General features: G+C 50.6%; 1 protein-coding gene across 1 annotated transcript in view; it reads left to right on the top strand.

Moving 5' to 3' along the window:
* The window catches only part of ROGDI (rogdi atypical leucine zipper), a 60510-nt gene that overhangs the window by 21617 nt on the left and 17175 nt on the right, over positions 1-21718 (top strand). The window contains exons 2-5 of the mRNA XM_088464640.1: positions 3224-3295; positions 4476-4558; positions 15559-15613; positions 16912-16992. Coding sequence (XP_088320766.1) covers positions 3224-3295; positions 4476-4558; positions 15559-15613; positions 16912-16992 — 291 coding nt within the window. The remainder of the gene's footprint in view (positions 1-3223; positions 3296-4475; positions 4559-15558; positions 15614-16911; positions 16993-21718) is intronic.

The raw sequence follows: 21718 nt of genomic DNA, 5'->3' as shown, positions 1-21718 counted from the left end.
CTGCAGTCTTGGCAGGCTGACACAAACCAAAAGTGGGCCGCTCGTCCCTCCCTCCTGCCACTGCTAGGCCTCAGGACCTCTAACGTTGTTCCCTGCGAAGCTCAGCAAAAACATGAGCAGTCCTGGGCATCTCGCAGTCCATGCCGGGCAGGTCACCCCCCTATGTTTTATGGTCTTGTCCTTGTTAACTGTGGGCAGTGTTCTCTATTCTGTCCCTTTTTTATATTCTCCGCCAACGTCCTTTTGGGCACTGTTGGCTAAAAGCTGGATGGCGAGGCAGACAATCGACTATAGACTGAGAAGAGCCAAAGTTAATGCTGTGACTATGGAATTGCCCAGGCTGCTCGTGTCACTTACCATCCCTAGTGTTCCGTTTTCCTCCTATGGAATTTATTTTTTAGTAGGGTAAAAAGCTTATGCATAATACACCAATCTTCCCACTACCTCCCCCCCTGGTGACGCACAAAGGGTAAATGTTCTATGCTGCGGTTATTCAAAGCCACCGATTATCAGCAGCTTTGGCTGATTTAAAACGGCGACAGAAATTAATGCTAAACAGGCTGGATTTAGCTTTAATTCCTGTTGCCGTTTTAAAACAATTGGTCAAAGCCGCCAATCACTGTTTGTTTTTTTTTTTTTTGTTTTTTTTTAAACTGCGGTGTAGTAAATTTAGGCAATAATGATTTGAATGAATCTCTGATAACGGGTGGGTGAGTATTTATACTTTATTTTTTTTTTTTCTTGAAAAATCTATCCATTTATTTTTGTCGGAGAGTCTCTTGCTCCTTTCCAGCGCTGATCCGCCTACTGACGCCTGAGATTAGATGCTTTTCATCACTCAATTTACTGTCAACACAGAGCCTATGTACAAACACTGCTCTCCCTGCAAGGGAATGTGGCCTGTTCATACTGACTAAGTCTGGGTTACCGGGTGTCCTCCCAGAGGCCCTGCTTAAAGCCAAAATAATGACCTTCTCATGGCTCCAGTTACAGACTCTCTGGCCTCATGCGAGACGGCTTCCGGACTATAGACAGAGACAGTAATTAGTTAGACAATGTCTAGATAGACACCAGGTGTTAGACAGTTAATAGTTAGACAAGGATAAAAGTTCGACACAGACAAAAGTTGGACACAATAAAGTTGAAGGGGGAGTATCCACTAGACGATTAAGTTGAACGATAACGATCGTTCGATCATTTGCAAATCGTTTGTAAAAGTGTCTAAAACGAGCAGCGATGCGCGTGCCCACTGGTCGTTTAGACATCTATCATCGGGCAAACATGCTGGACAACCTGACGATAACATCAGGTTGAGCATGTTTCCAGATGATTGATTGACCCTGAACTGAACGACTGCTCATTCAGTGCAGGCTCATCACACGACTGACAAACGATTGATCGATTACCATGTCGTAATCGTGCAGTCATTTTCAGATCTTGTAGTGGATTACCCCCATTTAGACATGTAAAAAGATCGTCTGGGTTAAAAGTTCGATATGAAAAAGATCGACACAAAAATGGTCGACACATTTTAAAAAAAATTTTAGGGTTAGGCACCAGGAGGGGAGGGTTTGAGTTAGGCACCAAGGGGAGGGTTAGGGTGAAGATTAGGGCTAAAAAAAAAAAAATTGTCGAACTTTTGATCCTGTCGAACTTTTTACATGTCTAACTTTAGTGTGTCTGACTTTTGTTTGTGTCTAACTTTTTTCCCTGTCGTAACTATTGACTGTCTAACATCTGGTGTCTATCTAGACATTGTCTAACTATTGACTGTCTATATCTTATACCACACCCGTATGAGACTGCTGAGATATAGAACACAGTTCCCTGTCTCTGCAACATGTTCCTATGAAAGGAATAACTCGCGATACATTCACCTTACACTAGATATGCATACAGCCGATGCAGACCACTCAGTATTCTGGAGGTGATCATAGAGCAGATGGGGCCTTATCTAGAGTTAGGCGCAAATACAACGAAGGCAGCAAATTTGCACCTGAATAAAGCACGTTGCCATTTTATTTCTTTCTCCTGATTGCACACAGCTTTATTTTACAGTTGAGCTAGGACACCCTTTTGGAACGTCATGGTTGGCACAAGCATATATATCTTCTAGGTCGTACGTGAGTAGTGTACATGGACGCAGGTGTAGTGAACGCTGTCCGCTTGCCATAAGCCTTTTCCTGTTGGCAGTAGGCTACCATAGCCGACGCTGCTAAAATTTACTCTGATACGTCCGGAGAGTCCTGTCGTGTGAGCGTGTTTGGAATTCCTCCTCCTCAGACGATTCTTTTGCACCGGGACCTCTCTAGGGGTTGTGGCTGGCATCTTGGCAATGATGGGTTGGGTTTAGCGTGGCAAGGCAGCAGCAGCAGAACAGTGAGCGTGGCTGCTGAAGTTGTCTCTGGAAATGTATGGAGTTTCTGCATATAGCAACAAAAAAAAACCCCTGCAGGTAATCCTGTGTACCTTCTATATGCAAGCCTTGTCATGCTAGACAATTTGTACGTGTGTTATCTCTCTGCGGCTAATCCAGTATATCAGCACGCCGCCTTTATGAATATTGCTCATGAACGTGGCAGGTGGCACAGTAGTAGGCCCCCCCTTTAGGCGCAATGCTTCTAACCTGTGTGACGCAACTATGGGAAAGTAAAGGAGGGGATTATAGCGTGTATGATGCTGAAACTTTTTTTTTTTTACATTGATGTCCGCCTGGGAATGTGGAGCTGTGCTCTGGCGCTAAGGGAGATAGTGACGGCAATGTCGTTACATAATTCAGGCAAGGCTTAGGGCGTGCTTAAGATCATTTAAATAGTTAAACGCTCCCCTCTTCCCCGTTGCCCCAATGAGAAGAGGGGACGTTTCATGAAATCCTCCAAATTGCTGTCTCTCTGCAGGGGCACTAGATGGTCTAAATGTCTCTTATTCAGGGTTTTAATGTTGATGATTTAGGGGTCTGCCGGCGTTTTTTCCTATTGCGATCACTGGAAATGATTGTGAAGCGCTTCAGTGATGTCACTGGTTCCTAGTGAATTGATTTGGTTACAGTGAATGTTGGCCCAGCCCAGAAAATGGCTGCCTCCGCTGCTGTCTACAAAGCCTTTTCTCTTTACTGACCGTCGGTTAATTGGTAACTCTTGTCCATTTTGTGATAAAACGGTAATGTTATTGCGCAGCGTCAGTTGCGTCCTGATACTCACCCGCCCTGTCCTCCATCTTGCAGGAAGAAGAGTTCCGATGGCTTCTGAAGGAAGAAGTACACTCTGTTTTGAAGCAGCTGAAGGATATCCTGAAGGTCAGTACGTGATTCGCTTGATTTTCTCTCACTGACTGATCTATTGTTTAAGAATGCCAAATGTCCAGCGTCCCAGCACAAGATGGTGGAACTCTTGGCCTGATTCAGAGCCGGACGCTCTGACAGAGCGCTCGCTCTGAATCGGGGCCGTCCCTCTGTATTTTTAGAGCGGCCTCCTGGCCGCTCGCATAGCTGTGGGTGACCACCCACAGCTATAGTGAGCGGCCAGGAAGATGGTCGCGATGGTCAAGACCATCGCGACCATCGGGCTTGCGACGAGACCCTTGTGGTAGGGTCTCGTTCCCGCAAGTCCTAGAGTGCTTTCGGCTCTATCAGAGCCGAAAGCACTCCCACTGACATCACTTGTGATGTCAGTGGGGCCGGCCCCAGACGGTAGGCGTTCCCATGGGAACGCCTACGTCTGGCCAGGCACGCCCCCGGGCCGCCCACCAAAGGGGGCGTGCTGTCACTCAACATCGACAGGACGCCCCCTTTGGTACGAGACCCGGAGCGACGGCTTGCCCGTCGCTATCCGGGTCTCGCACATGCGCACGACGGAGCCGGCTCCGTCGTGCGCATTCGCACTGGGCCAACATCGACCCGCTTGCGAGCGCTCAGCGCTCGCGAGCGGGTCTGAATCAGGCCCTCTGTCCAATGTTAATGAGCATCATGATACTGCTTACATAACCACGCCCCTAAAGGCGATGGGTATTTGACGTCGACCCCTTCCTCAGTGGAGCTTAAGCTGGATACACACTATGCGGTCCGGCTTACAATATATTGTCGTAGCGGATCGGAACGATATATTGTACGAATCGTGCACCTGATGACCGGTCATCGCATCGTCCCACCTATAAGGATGCCATGAATGACGCCAAGCTGCTGACTGCGGAGTGTAACGATATATCGCACTGTTGTACACTGGATTGTGTAGTGTGTGAAAGCAGCACGATGTATCATTACTTTGCGTCGTTCTGTTGCTGGGTGCGCACATCGTCTAGTGTGTACCCAACTTTAGTGTCATGTGCCTACCGTGGGAGTAAACCCATGGACATACACTTATGCAGATAGCGTCCTGGTCAGGGTCTAGCCCAAGGCCGCAGCGCTCAGCACTGTGATGCGGAGTCTCGGACCATTTCTTACTGACCGCCGGTGTGTTAATGTGTTTTGCCTTACACAGGAAGCTTCCCGTAGCTTCTCACTCCCCAGCGTAACAGCAGATGGCGCCACCAAGCAGGAGAAGTTTGTGCTGGGAAGCTCCAGGTAAGTGTTGCAGCCTGATAGGGATCAGTAACCTCCAGTTAATAAGTGCCTGCTCGCAGTGATTAGTTAATAATTTGCAGCAGGCTGAATAATGGTATGCTACTTAGGGTGGCTTACTCTAACATGCCTTTTTCAGATGGGTCAGTCTTTTTAGTTTGTTACACTTACGATCCCTATTCATATCCTTATTTACTGCAATCCCACCAGGCATGTATATGTTGTAAGTTGGATACCTGGCTCTAAATGTTAAACATATATTCTATTTTAGACTTTGGATCGGAGGCTCATCTTAAACATCTTTTGATTCAGATAAGATCCTCAAAGATTTATTAGAGAATGTTAACAGCTGGGAATAAATTGTCCGGAATGCCTGAGACTTTGGGTTTTCCTTATACGTTATTTTGAGCACAATTAAACCACTTCCTGGTCTCTCCCACATTGTGTGTGTGTGTGTGTGTGTGTGTGTGTATTCAGTTAGCGACGATTCTGTCGGAACCTCACCTGCCAATCCTTTGCCGGATCTTAAGGCAGGAAAACCTTCCATGTGTTCGCACGCCTCCCTTAAAGGCGCAAGGTTTCCCTATCGCACAGCTGGAAATGTGGGCAGCCGCAATAAGCATGGAACCCTCTCTGCCCATTCAACTTCCCCGTGGTCTGGTTTATTAGTATTGCACATATTCACAGTCAACCAATCGGAACATTTCATTGTCTAACTTGCACTAGTCTGAGATAAAAGCTGATTGGTTGCTATTGTAGCAAATATCCTTGGCCGCCTCCTTTATTAGGCAGGGATTAACAGTAACATTTATGTCGCAGCGTGACTGTTTCCCGACCGCTGAAATTCTTGCGTTAGTGTAAATAAATAAATGTTGTTTTCCCACTCACAGCTGCTAATCCAATCGGCCAGTACCAGCTGACTAGTTAATTCTCTAAATGGACCCAAAAGATTGTTGGATTGCGCTTCAGAGTGAAGCTTAATAAAATATACTACAATGTAATAACCACTTGATTTTGAAACAAAATATTTAGACAAAGCTTCTCTTAGTACTACTATAAATATGTTATGTTTTACTGAGTCAGGACATCCTTTTGTCAACCGGTTTCGCTTCCTTCAGGGACCTTTATCAAGATATGTCTTGATAGAGCTCCCAGAAGGAAGCGAAACCGGTCGACAAAAGGATAATAGTGCCCGCAGACTGCATCCAGGCAATCCAGATATACCTGCTCTGTCACATTGTGTGGACCTGTACCATTTGGAGGACTTGGTTTTACCAAGGTCCATCAGCGTGCATCCAGTATCAAGTGGCTATTACCGACAGTAACCAGATGCAAGTGATCCCCACGGGGGGGGGACCCGGTGCAATCAGTGCCGGGATTCCGCACCAGCCGCTGCAACCAGAGACACTGTGGTTCCCCAGACTCAGGAGGAGAGCCATACAGCGGAGATGCCCTGCCGCCATCCTCCACAGGTTATACGGGGAGGCAGACACTAATGATAGCTTTTCCATTGTATCCCATACACTTAAGCTAAAGGAATCCCAATTTGTGCTTTTCAACTTGCCGGTGAGCATTGCACACTATGGACCTGATTCAGTCCCGCTCGCTAAGGCGCGAACGCTCACTTCCAGGCGATTTTTGCTCAGTGCGCATGCGTATAATTCGCACTGTGCGTGCGCAAGCCAGTCTTTGCGATCTGTTTTTGGTTGCACGTAAGCCACTATCAGGTCGCTACTTTGAGTGACAGCGCCGTTTGTGGGGGGTATCTGGGGAAGGTGCTTGTAAACGGGGGAGTGGTGTTGTGGACGCAGGTGTGTCAGGCCGCCAAAACACCGTTTAAAGGGCGTGCATAATCATCAAAGTAGCGTCATTGTACACGTCACCTGCATGTATTTCAGCCAGCACTGATCGCTGTGCTTGCTACGGGGAAAGGCAACCCCAAGGGCTGCGAGCAGCTCCGATGGCTCTCGATGGTCCCGATTAATCCTACAATTCCTGGAGATGACGTGTGTTGCAAGTGGCAAGGGGGCGTCTTCAGACACTTGCGAGCGCACTTTCTACTTCAGGGTCCATAGGGGGTCCACAGGGTTGACCTTAGGTTGGGAACCAAATCCGGGCACCACGCAGTTAAAGCTTTTAGCTCCCAGGATGCACTTGGGTCCACTCTCCCTATAACCCCACCCCCAGCCAGAGGCACCTCAGTTTAAGTTGTGCCCGGCCGGAGTCGGGTCACCGTTTAGTGCAGTGGGGAGCTGATTAGCAGCCCCTAAGCTATATATTTTTTTCTAAGTACAGAGTTTTTTATTTTTACTTTGGACTTTCAGAGCGGCAGCGTCGGACTGTCCATAGGACGTCTAAGCTGCCGCTCCGTCACCCCGCCGGCGCTGAGACGCCAGTACAGATCTGGGGATCTCAGCGGGACCCCAGAGTCTGTACTAGCCGGACTCTGCGGGCGCCCAGGACTGCTGCCGGATCTATGGGGAGCAGGTAAGGTCGCAGATCACCGCTTGCGGTGATCCGCGCATTTAATATGCAGTCCTGTGCCTCCGGTCTCTGGGGACAGACTGGAGGCGCCGGCAGTGGCGGCGGGCCCTCCATACCCCGTGTGTCCACTAGACCACCAGGGACTTACTGATCGGCGCTGGGAGCCGGCGTCCCGGGAGGTTAATAGCCGGCCAGGGGAGGAAGCATTCCCTGTTACAGCGGCTCCTCCCCTCAGCTCAGCGCGCCTTTCAGTATGTATAGTCTGGCGTCGCTGAGCTGCTTCCTCCGCGGGCCACGCTTCTTCTGAGGTCTCCAGCGGCCATTTTCTTGTGGTGCAGCAGCAGAGCTCCGGAGATGGCAGGGAGTCCAGTCCCCCTGCGTACCTCACCATCAGGTCAGTGTACACAGCGCTGTAGCCTTCCCAGACACTGAATCTGGGTAAGTTGAATGCAGTGTAATAGTGCAATATATTATATGACATGTTTATGTATATATGTATATATCTGCATGGTATGTGACTTATGCTAGTGCTGACTGTCTGTATTTAATTCTCTCACTTGTCAGTGTATATCTATCCCTTTTCTTTATCTGCCCTAATACAGCTGTACTTAGGGTGGTTCTGAGACCTCACATTTATATTCTCGTTGATATTTGTGAGGTTTGTCACAAACTGTTGCGTGCTGCACGTTGCATACGCTGAAAATGGGTCCCTGCGGCTAATTTTAGCATCAGTCAGGACCAGTATAGCACTGCTTGATATTTCCGCCAAGATTGGTCAGATATGTCTGACCAGGAGATAAGTGCGTTATACGGCACCCATTTTTGCTATCCTGCAAGTCATGTGCTGCAGGTGTTAGTGCGGAGGATTTAACTCATAAAGGGTTCTGTGTGTGGCGTCATCTGGTGCCGGCCCCTTTCACGACCCCCTTGGGCGGTTTGTTTTCTCGGGATCCTCTTAATTGCGGATCGCCGGGCGGGCCCCATTGTGGTACCTCACCTGGGGGTTACTTCACCATGCTGCCCTTTTCATCTCAGGGTATCTCGCAGTTTCTTGCACTCTTCCCCTGTGACACAGGCTACCGCTCCCTGCAGGGGTTTTTCGCAGTATATGAATTCCCCCTGGTGCCAAAATAGTCTGTCATTCCCCTTTGCAGGGATTACCACAGCCACCCTGGGTGGTGTCGTTTTCTACGAAACGCAAATTGGCGTGGTTGGCGCCCTGTGGTTACTTCCCAGTTGGCTCTGCGTGAACTGGATACTGTTTTGGGCTCTTTCCCTCTTACACGGGGGGAAGCCTATTTCAAGTATTATTATCCCTGCTTTAGGGCTGGTGGCAGGTCCATTCTGGTTAGAGTGAATGTTGACCTGCACCTGTATCATACACCATCAGTATTGCGTGCCTTCTGGTTCCCTGTTGCTGACTAGCGGGGGGATCGCATGGCGGGACTCTGGCTGTTGTCAGTTATGAGGTATTACAACAGTGTTTGGCCTCCTGTCCCAAATTCCCTGAGGGTCATCACGAGCCCCTCATGGGGTGGATGGGCGTGTTACTCGTCGGATTACAGACGTTACTACGCATCCCATTCCTGCGTGGTCGGATTCTTCTGATCCGTAGGTGGTAACTCTGCCTGAAATCAGTATACTCGCTTTCAGGGGTTGTTACCCATCCTACCAGGGCTATAGCATGGTTGGTTAATACTATTGCATACTGAGCTGATGCATTTGTAATGTTTTTGCCCACCAACACGTCTGAGGTTCAAATGTATTTGGTCGCTCACGTAATATATGCAGTTGTCATAGGTGGACATGCCTATATTGGATACCAGTCTCCTAACTTTCAGAGTTCCAGCTGCGACTGTATCCTCCGTAATACCCTATAGCTGCGCTCTGGGAATGCAGAGGTGCAGATACCATCTATAGGGTAGATCTGGTTGGGTCCTGACCTTGACAGTGGCAGTACAAATTTCCCGCCTTCAGCTATGTCCACTACAGGGCTTCAGACTAAGTCTATTAAGTCTTTTTGTCCTCTGGGTCAGCCTAAAGGTCTGTTTCTTCAACCGAGCAGGCCTGGACTGCCAGCCGATCCTGCTTCTGAACCTACGGATATATCATCAGCATGACGAGACAGGCCTACCACTGGGGGATGGCGATTTTCTCAGTTCGCCCGGTACTAGTGTCAAGTTGCCGTGGCTACGTGGGTAGGAGGGTACGCCCTCTTTGCTCAGGCGGCCTATTTCCAGGTGATGGTGCGCAGGCCCTTATTCGGACCCGAACAGGGCCTTACAAATCCAGAAAGCTATACAGTTGTTGGGGTAAGCGGAGCTAATTGGGCCATCCCCGCTTTCTCAGCGAGGGATTGGTTGTTCTGCTTTCTTTCTGGTGCGGTGGCTGAATGGTCCTCTTTGGCCTACTCTCTGTCTCTATTCCCTGAACCAGTTCCTAAAGCTACCTGGGCTCAGGAGGCAATCCCTATGCTCCATCATACTATGTTTGGACCCTGGGGACTTTATGGTATCACTGGATATACAGGACGCGTGCCTACGGGTACTTACAGAGACCTTGCCTCAGCATGGACTGAGGTTTGCTGTATCACAACACTTACGGTTTTTCGGGCTCTGCCTGTTGGGACTGCTCTCAGCCCCACAGGGGTTTACCAGCGTTCTAGATTTTCTGACAGTTCTCCTGTTCAGTATATCCCAATGCTCCTCTACCTGGATGGCCTCCTGCTCTTAGCAGGATCGCCGGGGTACTTTACAGCCGGGTCAGGTTGACTGTGGCTTCTTCAGGGTGCAGACGTTTAATCAATAGGGAATAAGTCCTCCCTGCATCCCTCTCTGGGTATTCTTCACCTAGGAGCCCTGCTGGATTCTCAGAAGCTGAGAATTCTTCTGCCGTAAGACGGCATCTCCACTCTTCCATTAGGAGTACATGGATGTCTGCGCAGTCGACATATGTCTTTGCACTCTGGGATGCATGGTTCACTATTCAGTGTCTGCCTTTGGAAGGGTGGAATGGACTTAGTTCCATTCCAGGCCTTTCCATAATTGGCTTATCTCCAGATGGAACAAGTTTTTTCTGTCTGATCACTGCCCCGGAGGCAAGTCGGTCCCTTTTCGGGTGACTATGACCATCTCGTCCAGGGTATTCTTTGCTAAGGACAGTATCTGGTTCGCATCCATTTCAGTGCAATTGGATGTCTGTCGATTCCACCCTGTCAATTAACTTGTTGGAACTTTAGCCTGTCTTGGGCCTTCACTCTGGCATAGCCCTTGTTTCCCGGTGAACCTGAAAAAGTTCAGTCCGACAGGGTCAGAACAGTGGCTTCCTTTTTAGCAATACTGTTCGTTGGGTGGCAATGTCAGGTATGTCATACATTCGGACATTGTCTGAGGGTCTCCTCCCGACCATCTCGACAGTGTTCATTTCAGTTGCTCTCCATTGGGAAGCGGGAGTCCTCAGCCGTCACGACGTGCATCCCGGGGACTAGTCTCTTCCCCAAGAGAGGTCTCATTTCCTGGTGAGCAGGGGGGGGGGGGCCCTCCTGAGGTGACACTCATGGCCTTCTGACTCTATCACACTATGGTGTTACGTTCCAACGCTGGGGATTCTGAAGCAACCTTCAGTGACTCTTTGTCGGTGAAGTGGTTCTTCCAATTTGCGTACCTGTGTTCTCCAATCTCCATTCTTCCTCAAGGGAAGTGTTTCAATCGAGACAGAGATGCTTTCCTGCTGGTGGCTCCTGATTGCCCCAGATGTCAGGGGTACTTGGTTTTTCGGAGTCTCTCCATCGATACTCCATTCCTGATGCTTCACTGCCCAGACCTGTTGTCTCAGGGTCCTGGGGTTTGCCTTGGACCTGGGTCGTTTGTCTTTGACTACGTCCCTACAGTGGTCTTACGGCTTCCCTGGCTTTGTCATCGTTGGAATGATTAGAGCACATGGATCAGCTTTTGCTGGGACCTACCACAAACTGTGGCAGCCATAATTCTTATGGTATTATACCTATCGATACGATCCTCTGGTGTCCAGGATTTCCAGATATTCTGGCATTCCTTCCGGCTGGCTTGGGTTTCACCCTCGGCCTGGCCTTCCTGACAGGGCAGATCTCTACACTGTCAGTATGATTAGGATATGGAATTGCTCCGCTCTGATATCCAGTTCATCCTTTGGAGTGTTTTCTGGATTATGCCTCCATTTGTCCTCCCTAGAGACTCCTTGGGAGTTAGTAGTGGTTCTTCGTTAACTCCGGGGAAAGTTAATGGAACCGCTGGTTGTGATAGCCATTACATGGTCTATTGCTTTGGCTTTCTCTCTTTTTCTATCAGGGAGTTTATATCAACCAGGTGAGTGTCGGAATTGGGAGCGTTCTCAGGTGGCTCCCTCTTCTGGAGGGCATCTTGTCAGGGTGTGAGTTGCTCTCACCCTGTGTTTCTTCTTAGTAATTTTCAGGTTCCATATTATTCTGGAACTTATGGTGCGGCCATTCAGTCCCCAGTCCTCTCGGCTGGTGTGGCCTCATTGACTGTGGTCCGGCCTCTGTGGATTTATGTGATCCATTCAAGTTCCTGACGGAAATCGGACTCCTTATTGGTGGTCTGAGATTTCTGGTTTTAACAGGAAAGGATGGCCGGCCTATGGCCATATGTTGGCTGGACGGCCTCGTATGTCTTCTTCAGGGGCCTACCCATGGGTAGGCCTTTCTGTTGTTGCTGCTTGTTTTTTCTCGGGCCATGTAACCCTCGTGGGTGGCTCGCTGTGGCGCCTTAGCTGGTTTGCCTTGCTAGGTGGCCACGTGGTCTTCTGTCCACACCTTTTTAAGGTTCTAGGCATTGTTTTCCTTTGCCTCTCAGGATGCTTCCTTTTTGGCGGCGGATTCTCCTCTCAGCACAGGAGCGTCCCCGCCCTTAGTTGAACTGCTTTGGGACATCCCCAAGGTCAACCCTGTGGACCCCCTATGGACCCTGAAGTAGAAAACAAGAGATATGGTAAGAACTTACCTTTGTTATATCTGTTTCTACGAAGTCCATAGGGTCCACAGGGCGCCCGCCCTGACGCACCTGGCTTCAAATGGGCTGTGTGACTGGTCACCGGTTTTCCGTCTCCCATTTCTGTGAGTATGGTTATCGAGTGTTCCAGTTTTCTCTCTTTTTCTCTCCTCCTCCGGCCTTTGGCTACTTACAAACTGAGATGCCTCTGGCTGGGGGTGGGGTTATAGGGAGAGTGGACCCAAGTGCATCCTGGGAGCTAAAAGCTTTAACTGCGTGGTGCCCGGATTTGGTTCCCAACCTAAGGTCAACCCTGTGGACCCTATGGACTTCGTAGAAACAGAGATAACAAAGGTAAGTTCTTACCATATCTCTTGTTTTGCCGTAGCTCGCTAAAATATAGTGGCGTTCTTATGCAACGCACTGCGAGCACTTCATTTAAATTTCCGGTCCCCTTTTGCCAGCGAGCGGCCGCAACTTGCGAGCGGGTCTGAATGAACTCCTATATGTACACAACTAAACTATACAGGAGACTGTGACTAATTGCATTTCATTAGTGAGCATTTATACTCCAGTTACCTGGTTCCATATTTTACATCGTTTTATACAAGGACCGATTTAAGTCCAAGGGACAATGGGGGAGATGTATGAAGCCCAGAAACTGTATCAGCGCATGTATGTGCGCTGATACCGCTTCTCCCCGATGTATGATCAGGGGTCTGGGCGGTAAATGACAGGGGCGCTGTGCGCCCCTGTCATTATCGGCGCTCCTATCTATAAGATAGCAGCGCCGACGGCAGGGCCATGTACGAACGGTCATAACGCATGACCGTTCGGCCGGCTGTTGCTGTCGTTATCGACAGCTACAGCCTGGCGTTAGCCTATCCCCACAGCAGGGACTGCGCTGTCCCTGCTGCGGCGTCTGCCGGCTCCAGGGCTCCACGCGGGGATCTCGCGATACTTGCGAGATCCCGCGCATGCTCAGTGGAGCCGGCCGGGAGAGCGACACAGGGCACCAGCACTAGGCTGATGCGCTGCTGTCTCTAGCGGGTAGCGCCGGAGGGAGGAGTTAACGCTCCCTCTCTCCGGCCGATGAGATGTTTATACATCTCATCGGTAGTGCTTCCTGCTTCGCCTCGGTAAAGAGGCGAAGCGGGAAGCATTCTAGCGGCACTTAACGTGCCGCTATAATACATCTACCCCACTATGTTATACATGTATGTTTTATTGGGGTAGATGTATTATAGCGGCACTACCGAGGCGAAGCAGGAAGCACTACCAATGAGATGTAAGAACATCTCATCGGCCGGAGAGGGGGAGCGTTAACTCCCCCCTCCGGCGCTACCCGCTAGAGACGGCAGCGCATCAGCCTAGTGCTGGTGCCCTGTGTCGCTCTCCCGGCCGGCTCCACTGAGCATGCGCGGGATCTCGCAAGTATCGCGAATCCCCGCATGGAGCCCTGGAGCCGGCAGCCACCGCAGCAGGGACAGCGCTGTCCCTGCTGTGGGGATAGGCTAACGCCAGGCTGTAGCTGTCGATAACGACAGCTACAGCCGGCCGAACGGTCATGCGTTATGACCGTTCGTACATGGCCCTGCTATCTTATAGATAGCAGCGCCGATAATGACGGGCGCGCAGCGCCCCTGTCATTTACCTCCCAGACCCCCGATCATACATCGGGGAGAAGCGGTATCAGCGCACATAACGTGCGCTAATACCGTTTCTGGGCTTCGTACATCTCCCCCATCATGTGGTAGATTTGTTATTTCATGTGTGTCAAAATTGCTAATTTTTGATTGTGTATTAAATTTGTTATATTTTACTAAGAGAAGCTTTGTCTAAATATTTTGTTTCAAAGTCCAGTGGTTATTACATTGTAGTAACTTTTATTAAGCTTCGCTCTGAAGCGCAATCCAACAATCTTTTGGGTCTATTTGGCTGTGTGTAACCAGTGCCAGAAAGGCAGCAGTTACTTCATTACAAGTTTCCCAGATATCTTTAGTCTCTTGTTAACTCTGACAGTGGTGGAAGTACAAAGTCCGCATTATCTTTGGTCTAAGCTTGGATAACCTTTTTAGCTTTTGCTGCTTAACAGCTAAAAATTCCAAAGTAATTAAGAAGTTTTGAGCCATAAAAGGATTAGCGAAGGCTTACTACACTGATACATTAGTCCTATTATTTACTGGACCGTCTGTGTGCACTATATAAACTACATTAGCCAGCTCGGAGTACTGTGCACAGTGAGCCGGTCCATAAACCCTGCCAGGTCCATCTTCCAGCGTAGGAGTAGATCCTATTGCTATAGCCTCCTCTTTCCTACTCCTGAGATTTGATGGAAAAATTATTAGAATAATACAAAGAAGATACTTATAAACATCTTCATTGTTTATTGTAATCATTTAGTATAGTTGACAGTCACCAGCTTAGTGGAGCTCCCTGGGACTGCAGGGAGACGAGAGATGAGGCAGCAACAGCTCAGCCTCGCTTCTCTATAGTCAGACACTGCTTGCAGAGTTGGGGGCGGGGCCACACCATGGACAGTAATCTGCACAGAAAGAAAGCTAATGGAGGCATGCCTCTGAGTATGGGGGGGCGTGCCTTGAGCACTGATGGACACTTTGGATGTGTCATGTGACCAGTAAGTGCACTGCAGTGTTCAGATCAGAACTCTGGGCCTGATTCAGAGCCACTCGTAAGCGGCAGCTCGTTTGCTCCGAGCGATGTTTGCCCAACTGCGCATGCGTACGGATCGTTATACGCATGCGCGAACCAGTCAGTGCGGCCGAAATTCATGTGCTCGCAAAATAGCGAATGCCTGCTAATTTGAGTGACAGAATGAGGCGTATGTGGGCGGTAACAGGGGAAGGTGCTTGAAAACGGGGAGTGGAGATCAGAACGCAGGCGTGCTTAAAGGTCAAAACGGGCGTTTTATGGGTGTGCATAATTAATACAGCAGCGTCATTGACCACATCACTGGGTTATTTTTAAGCCAGAACTGCTCGCAAAATTGTGGTAGCAAAAACCAACCACAAGAATAGCGAGCAGTTCATACGCTGGTCGATGTACTCGATTAATCTAATAAATAGCAGACATGACGTAGGATGCGAGCGGCCAGGGGGCGTAGTTTCCCAAAAAACGACCGCAAGTTTCGTACGCTCGTTCAGACCTAGAGGTATGAACAGACCGCAAACAGCGAACGGTTCATTTGAATAGCCACCCCTATTTTCAGGACGAGCGAGCGCTAATTGCGTCCGGCTCTGAATCAGGCCCTCAGTCAGCAGCAGCAAAAGAAGACAGTGATGCAGGTAGGAGAATCAATGGACACTGAAACTTAGTGTAGTGAGGGGAGAGTTAAAGTGAGTAAGGGGTGAGAAAGGCTCCCAGCACTCAGACCCATCTCCATGTGTGCCTCCCCATCCATTGACCTCACCACACGTCACTGGTGTATATAGTGCTTAGGTTTATACAGTATACATGTACTATAGTTCTGATGGAAGGTGGCCTGGACTGACACTCATCATTCTCCCTTGGCAGCACAGATCCGGTGAAAGGAGAGCTGACGTTACAAGGAGACACCCTGTGCCAGGCTGTGAGTATCTTCACCAGCGGGTAGGAGTTATGACCTGAGCCTTGTTAGCACTTTTGTGTTGTATTGGAGAATCCCTGCTCTGTTTGCTCTTCTATCACAGTAATGCTGCATAAATAAAGGCTGTTCAGGGCAGCATTAGGTTTCACCCTGATAAAAATAGTTCTTAGAAATAAATTTATAAACCTATATAAAAGGACAGGAATTGTAAAAATGCTAAAATAAAAATAAAACTGCTTTATGGATATTATTCAATGCTTTGACTGGAAAGTCTGTAGCGTTCCCATAAACGGCTATAAGGTGTCGTCCTGCATAACATCAAACGCCAGCAGCTGCCTAGTCATTGGTGTACACAGAGTATAGGAGCACTTAGCTCAGGCTATTATCTCTTTACATTAGGGATAGTAAATGACTATTATCGGTGTATTGGGGTATAAGTGTATTTCGGCGCAGTTTATTAGGTCACAGCTCTGCAAGCATCAGGTCATGGCTCCACTTTCCTGGGGAACCCTGTGTGGACCCTTGTCCCTCTATGACTGCGGTTCTGTCACCCTCTGCTCAGAGGAGAAGGCTCGTCCGTAGCAACGGAGAGCTCTGTACAGAGGTCTCTGCCATAACCGCCAGCACCGGCATCTGATAGACCTCCCGGCATGCTGAGCGCGCGCCCGGCATCAGCTGATGGAGCGGGCTTAGGCCTCGCGGTGGCAGAAACCGACACTGAGCACAACAATAGGAATGCTGAGGAGGAGCGTGGAGGCAAATGAGAGGTGGAGGGTTCTGGTAATGGACGGGGCTAATTATGGAGGGAGTGAATGATGGGATAATGATGCTGAATAGAAGGGTTACTTCATGCATGGGTTTACTGAAGGTTGGGTAATTATTATGATGAAGGGGATATAATGGAGACAGGATGCAATGGTGATGAAGATGAGGGCTTATGGGGAGGGGGAGGGGGATGGGTGGGGTGTGATAAGCTGGGAAGTGTGGGGGATGAGAGGTGAGGTGAGAGGGGGTGCTTTCAGATATCTATATATCTGTTTAGAAAAATTAGGCTGTCTCCTAGATCGTAATAACCATGTCAGGCTCGATTATTACTTTTCACACCCGGTTTCTCTTAAGGACGGTTTCCCAGTCTGTAGTAAACGTCTTCCCTTTGTGTTACATCCTGCTCCACTGCTCGGCTGATCCCAATCTTCTCCACGTTGGAAATGTTTTACAATCGTGTTCGCCGCAGTTGTCCAGAGTATGTTATGTGTCTCCGGGCACCGTATATAACTGGTGTCTCCCGTGTCGTCTTGCAGGAGGTGAACCTGAAAGTGGCGAGGACCAGTCAGCTCCTTCACTTCGCTTTCCGGGATGACAAGCAGTGGAAGATGCAGCAGGTAAAATCAGGATCACGGATCCCTCCCGTAGTTACTGGAACGGGTCAGGCAAGGTTGTAAACGGCTAATCCTGGCCTAGGGGGCAGTGGCCATATTTGGCTATGGACGAACAAGATTCCTCATACGTCTGCTGTCAGGCTTATTGCAGCTACGTCTGCTGTCAGGCTTATTGCAGCTTTGCAGTTAATGTCCTGGGCTGACTTAAGGTGCGTACACACTGTACGATTAAAATGCAGGATATTAACGATAACGTTCATACCGTGAATTTTTCAGTGCCTCCAAACCACCAACGACCTGCAATGCGCGGGCACGTATGGACGATAACTATATTATCCATCACCCGTGCATGCAGGACAACCTGGTCGATATTGACAAGACTACTATCGTTGGCCATCGGTGGTGTGCTGGATTATCGATCATCCAGCACACCTGGGATCTCGTTCAACGATATCGTTATCGTTGACGATCGTCCCGTGGGTATGCACCATTAGTCTGTGGGATTGGTTAGAACACCTGTGTTCAACAGTTGAAAACAGATGTTCACCGGATGGGTTCCCAGCAGCCCCCAGCCCATGTACCCTCTCCATCTACATATGAGCGGCCAATTCCTCCTGTTGGATGTACGGAGCGTGGAGCTGTCCCTACCCCGACACTATAGCCTTTTAAAAGATCTATATAGATAAAAATAGTCAAGAATATCCTAAATAAAATGTAGCATTACAGTTGCCTGCAGCTATTATTATGGTCATTGTTAACTTTTTTCTACTTCAGGGTCCATAGGGTATCCACAGGATACCTTGGGGTATAGGTGTGACGTCAGTCGCAGGGCACCAAAGAGTTAAGCTTTCAGCCTCCCAGGATGCACTAGGTCCCCCTCCTATACCCCGCCCCCGGGCCAAGGCACCTCAGTTTAGTTTGGTGCCCGGCCGGAGTCGGGTGCACCTGTTGGAGTGGGGGCTAGAAGAGCCCCTGAAGCTTTTTCTTCATGCAGCTGTGGCTGCACATCTGGATGAACAGCATGGACAGTCAGTCCTGACGTCCATGCTGTCTTCCCTACACCCCGCCGGTACCAGAACGCCGGTACTGATCCGGGGATGCTGGTGGGCGTCTGGGGTCACAGCTAGCGGTGACCCCAGATGCTCCGGACCATGGCCGGATTCAAGGGGGACAGAGGTAAGCAGCGGGGTCCCGCGGTGGGTCCCCGCTGATCACATGGTCCTAAGTCCCCAGGCAGGGGGCTCCCTGGGGACTGGCTGCAGCGTGGAGCCAGGCGACCAACCTGCGCTTCCACTACCCCCTGGGACAGCGGACCGCAGCAGAGCGGTAGCGCTGCGGCGTCCCAGGGGTTAAATGCATGCCAGGGGAGCGCGCCTTCCCTGTCTCACAGCCGGCGCCTCCCCCGCTGCACACAGCCCTCTCTGCACTGTGCTGACTGGTCCTGTGTAAGCGCTCCTCCCCCAGGCCAGCTTCTCTCTGCTCCTCGGCGGCCATCTTCTCTGCAACGCATGGTGAACGCTGCTGGAAGTCTGGAAGGAAGCATCGTGGTCTGGGTCCCCCCGCATACCTCTCCTCCGCTGTGGCTCAGGTCTGTGTATGCAGCGCTGTGTCCTACCAGGCCCTGTGTCTGTGTAGTTGAGTGATCAGCGCTGTTAGTGCAGGAATTGTTATTTCTCTGCATTGTATGTGACTGTGCTAGCGCTGCCTGTAACTATTCTTCTCTAAAACTGTCAGCTTTATTACTGTCCCTGTTCTTTCTGCTAAAGCCCTTGCGGTGCGGTGCTGCAGGGTGGTCTCTCGCCTATTTAATACTTAATTGGTGAGAGAGGTCACATACGTGGTGCCATCATGTCTGAAAGTGATTTTCCCCTCCGGCTACAGTGTACCACGTGCAAAGTACCGTTAGCGGAGGGGGAGGGTAGCGCGGAGGGCCTTTGCCGGCAGTGTTTGTCCATGGCGCGGCCTATTACGGTTACAGCACCGGTACAGGAGCCGCCCTGGGCTTGTTTCGCTCAGGCGTTAACAGCTTTAGTGGGCCAGTTAGCTCCGCAGCCCGCGTTTACTCCGATGGGTTTGTCCCAGCAGTCTGTGGTGTCGTCACCCATGCAGGGGTTCCCACGACAATTGGTGGTACCCCACAGTCTCCCTATTTCCCCGCTCCCGGGTTCTCAGGAGCCAGCGTGGGTTAACTCCCTGACGAGTTCTTTACAGCACTTGTCGGATGTGTTGCAAGGGGAGTCTGTGATGCGGCCTCATAAAAGGCCGGTGGCATCCCTGTCCGCTCCTTATGAGGATGACGAAGGGACGTCTGATGATGGGGAGATTCTGGATCCTTACGATCAGGAACCTTTCCATACTAAGGACGCTGATGCTAAGTCCAAAGTATATATTCCTGGACTTATTCGGGCGGTCCGCACAGCCTTGGTGATTGAGGACGAAGTTCCCCCAGCGGCTAAATCTAAGTATGCCTTTTTCAAAGATGTGAAGGGCGATGCCACAGTCTTTCCTCTTTCGGGTCAGTTGGTGGACCATTTAGAGGAGGCGTGGAAACAACCTGGCAAAAGATACCAGCCGCAGAGACGCCTGGCGGTGGCTTATCCGTTCGCGGATAATTATTTTGCTAAGTGTGAATCCCCTCCACAGGTGGATTCTCACGTGACCCGTCTTGTACGTAGTGCCACATTGCCGATGCCATCCATGTCCTCCCTTAAGGATGCTACGGACCGCAAGGTAGAAATCTGCCTGAAGTCCGCTTATTCCCTTGCAGGGGGGGCAGCACGGCCGGCTATGGCCATTTGCTGGGTTGCCAGAGCGATGGAGCGCTGGGCGGATTCATTAGAGACTTCTTTTGAATCCGACTGTCCGGCCGAACAAGCGGAGTTGTTTGGCAATCTCCGTGATTCGGCCACCTACATCAACGAGGCGGCTCTAGACATTAGTACTCTGGTGTCTAGAATTTCTTCAGCAGCGGTAGCTGCTCGTCGCACCTTGTGGCTGCGATCCTGGAAGGCGGACGCAGATCCAAGAAAGGTCTGGAAGCGTTGCCGTTTACCAGAGAAGTTCTCTTCGGTCCGGATCTGGATAAGATTGTGGCCACGCTGGCGGCAGCCAAATCTGCTTGTCTCCCGTCGGCCGCTGCTCCTTCTGGTTCTGGACCATCGTCCTTTCGGTCATCTAGGGCCCAGGGCAGGCCCAAACCACAGTCGTTTCCTCGACAGGCTGGCCCTAAGAAATCGGTCAAGCCCCGGAAACAGGCATGGAGTACCAGACGTCCGGCCCCCAAGCCAGATGACAAGCCTGCGGCCTGACGGTCCGGGTCTCCCCTTGGGGGATCCCAGGGTGGGAGGCCGCCTGCTGCAGTTCTCCCGGTGTTGGGCGTTCACTACGACAGACACTTGGGTTCTGGAGGTGGTCTCTCACGGGTACGCCCTCTCCTTCCGGCACAGACCCCCGGCTCGATTCTTCACCACGGGTCTACCATCAGACCGGAACAAGGCTACGGAGCTGCGGAAGGTATTGCACACTATGCTCCAGGCTGGAGTTATAGTGCCTGTTCCATTCTCCCAGAGGGGCCAGGGTTTCTATTCAAATCTATTTTTGGTACAGAAACCCAATGGGTCATATCGTCCGATTCTCAACCTCAAAGCACTCAACAAGTCTTTGCGGGTCCCGAAGTTTCGGATGGAGACCCTACGGTCCATCATTCTGGCGCTGGAACCTGGGGACTACATGGTGTCATTGGACATACAGGACGCTATGGCGGTCATGGCGGCTTCTCTGCGGCTGCAAGGAGTCCGCATGTTGCCGTACTTGGACGACCTGTTATTGGTGGCAGGATCTCCAGAGCTCCTGTTACACCACTTGGACCTGACCATTGCACTGCTGCAACGGCACGGCTGGCTAATCAACTGGCAGAAGTCCACTCTAATCCCGTCTCGGAGGATTCTGCATCTTGGAGCCTTATTGGACTCGGGACAGCAAAGGATCTTCGTGACGGAGGACAAGATCTCTGCTTTACAGTCAAGGGTGCGCAGTTGTCTGCACAGCCGCCGGGTGTCCTTACACTCGGCGATGAGGTTACTGGGCTCCATGGTGTCGGTGTTCGACATGGTGGAATACGCCCAGTTTCACTCCAGACCTCTGCAGCACCTGATCCTGTCCAAGTGGAACGGGCTGCCTCAGTCTCTGAAGTTCCAGACGATTGTGCTCACCCCGGAGGTTCGCCTGTCCCTTGCGTGGTGGTTACAGACGACCCACCTCAACAAGGGACGTCCGTTCTGGGTTCCAAATTGGGTCCTGTTGACAACGGACGCCAGTCTTCGGGGCTGGGGAGCAGTTTCGGGTCCACACTTGTTCCAGGGCAGGTGGACACCGACAGAAGCGGAGCTTCCAATAAATATCTTGGAACTCCGTGCGGTTTTCAATGCTCTCCTGCAGGCACAGCGGTTTCTCCAGGGTCACCCGGTGCAGGTCCAGTCGGACAATGCTACCACCGTGGCCTACATAAACAGGCAAGGAGGAACTCGCAGTCGGGCGGCTCTCGTAGAGGTCTCTCGGATCCTGGTTTGGGCGGAGCGCAATCTTCCGGCCATATCAGCGGTCTTCATCCCGGGAGTGCTAAATTGGGAGGCGGACTTTCTAAGTCGCCAGGACGTTCATCCAGGGGAATGGTCCCTGCACCCGGACGTTTTTCAACTACTGGTGGACAGGTGGGGTCTTCCAGAAATCG

This window comes from Taudactylus pleione, unplaced genomic scaffold (assembly GCF_031769625.1).
Source record: "Taudactylus pleione unplaced genomic scaffold, aTauple2 ptg000061l, whole genome shotgun sequence".
NCBI lineage: Eukaryota > Metazoa > Chordata > Amphibia > Anura > Myobatrachidae > Taudactylus > Taudactylus pleione.
This window is presented reverse-complemented; position numbering and strand designations above follow the sequence as displayed.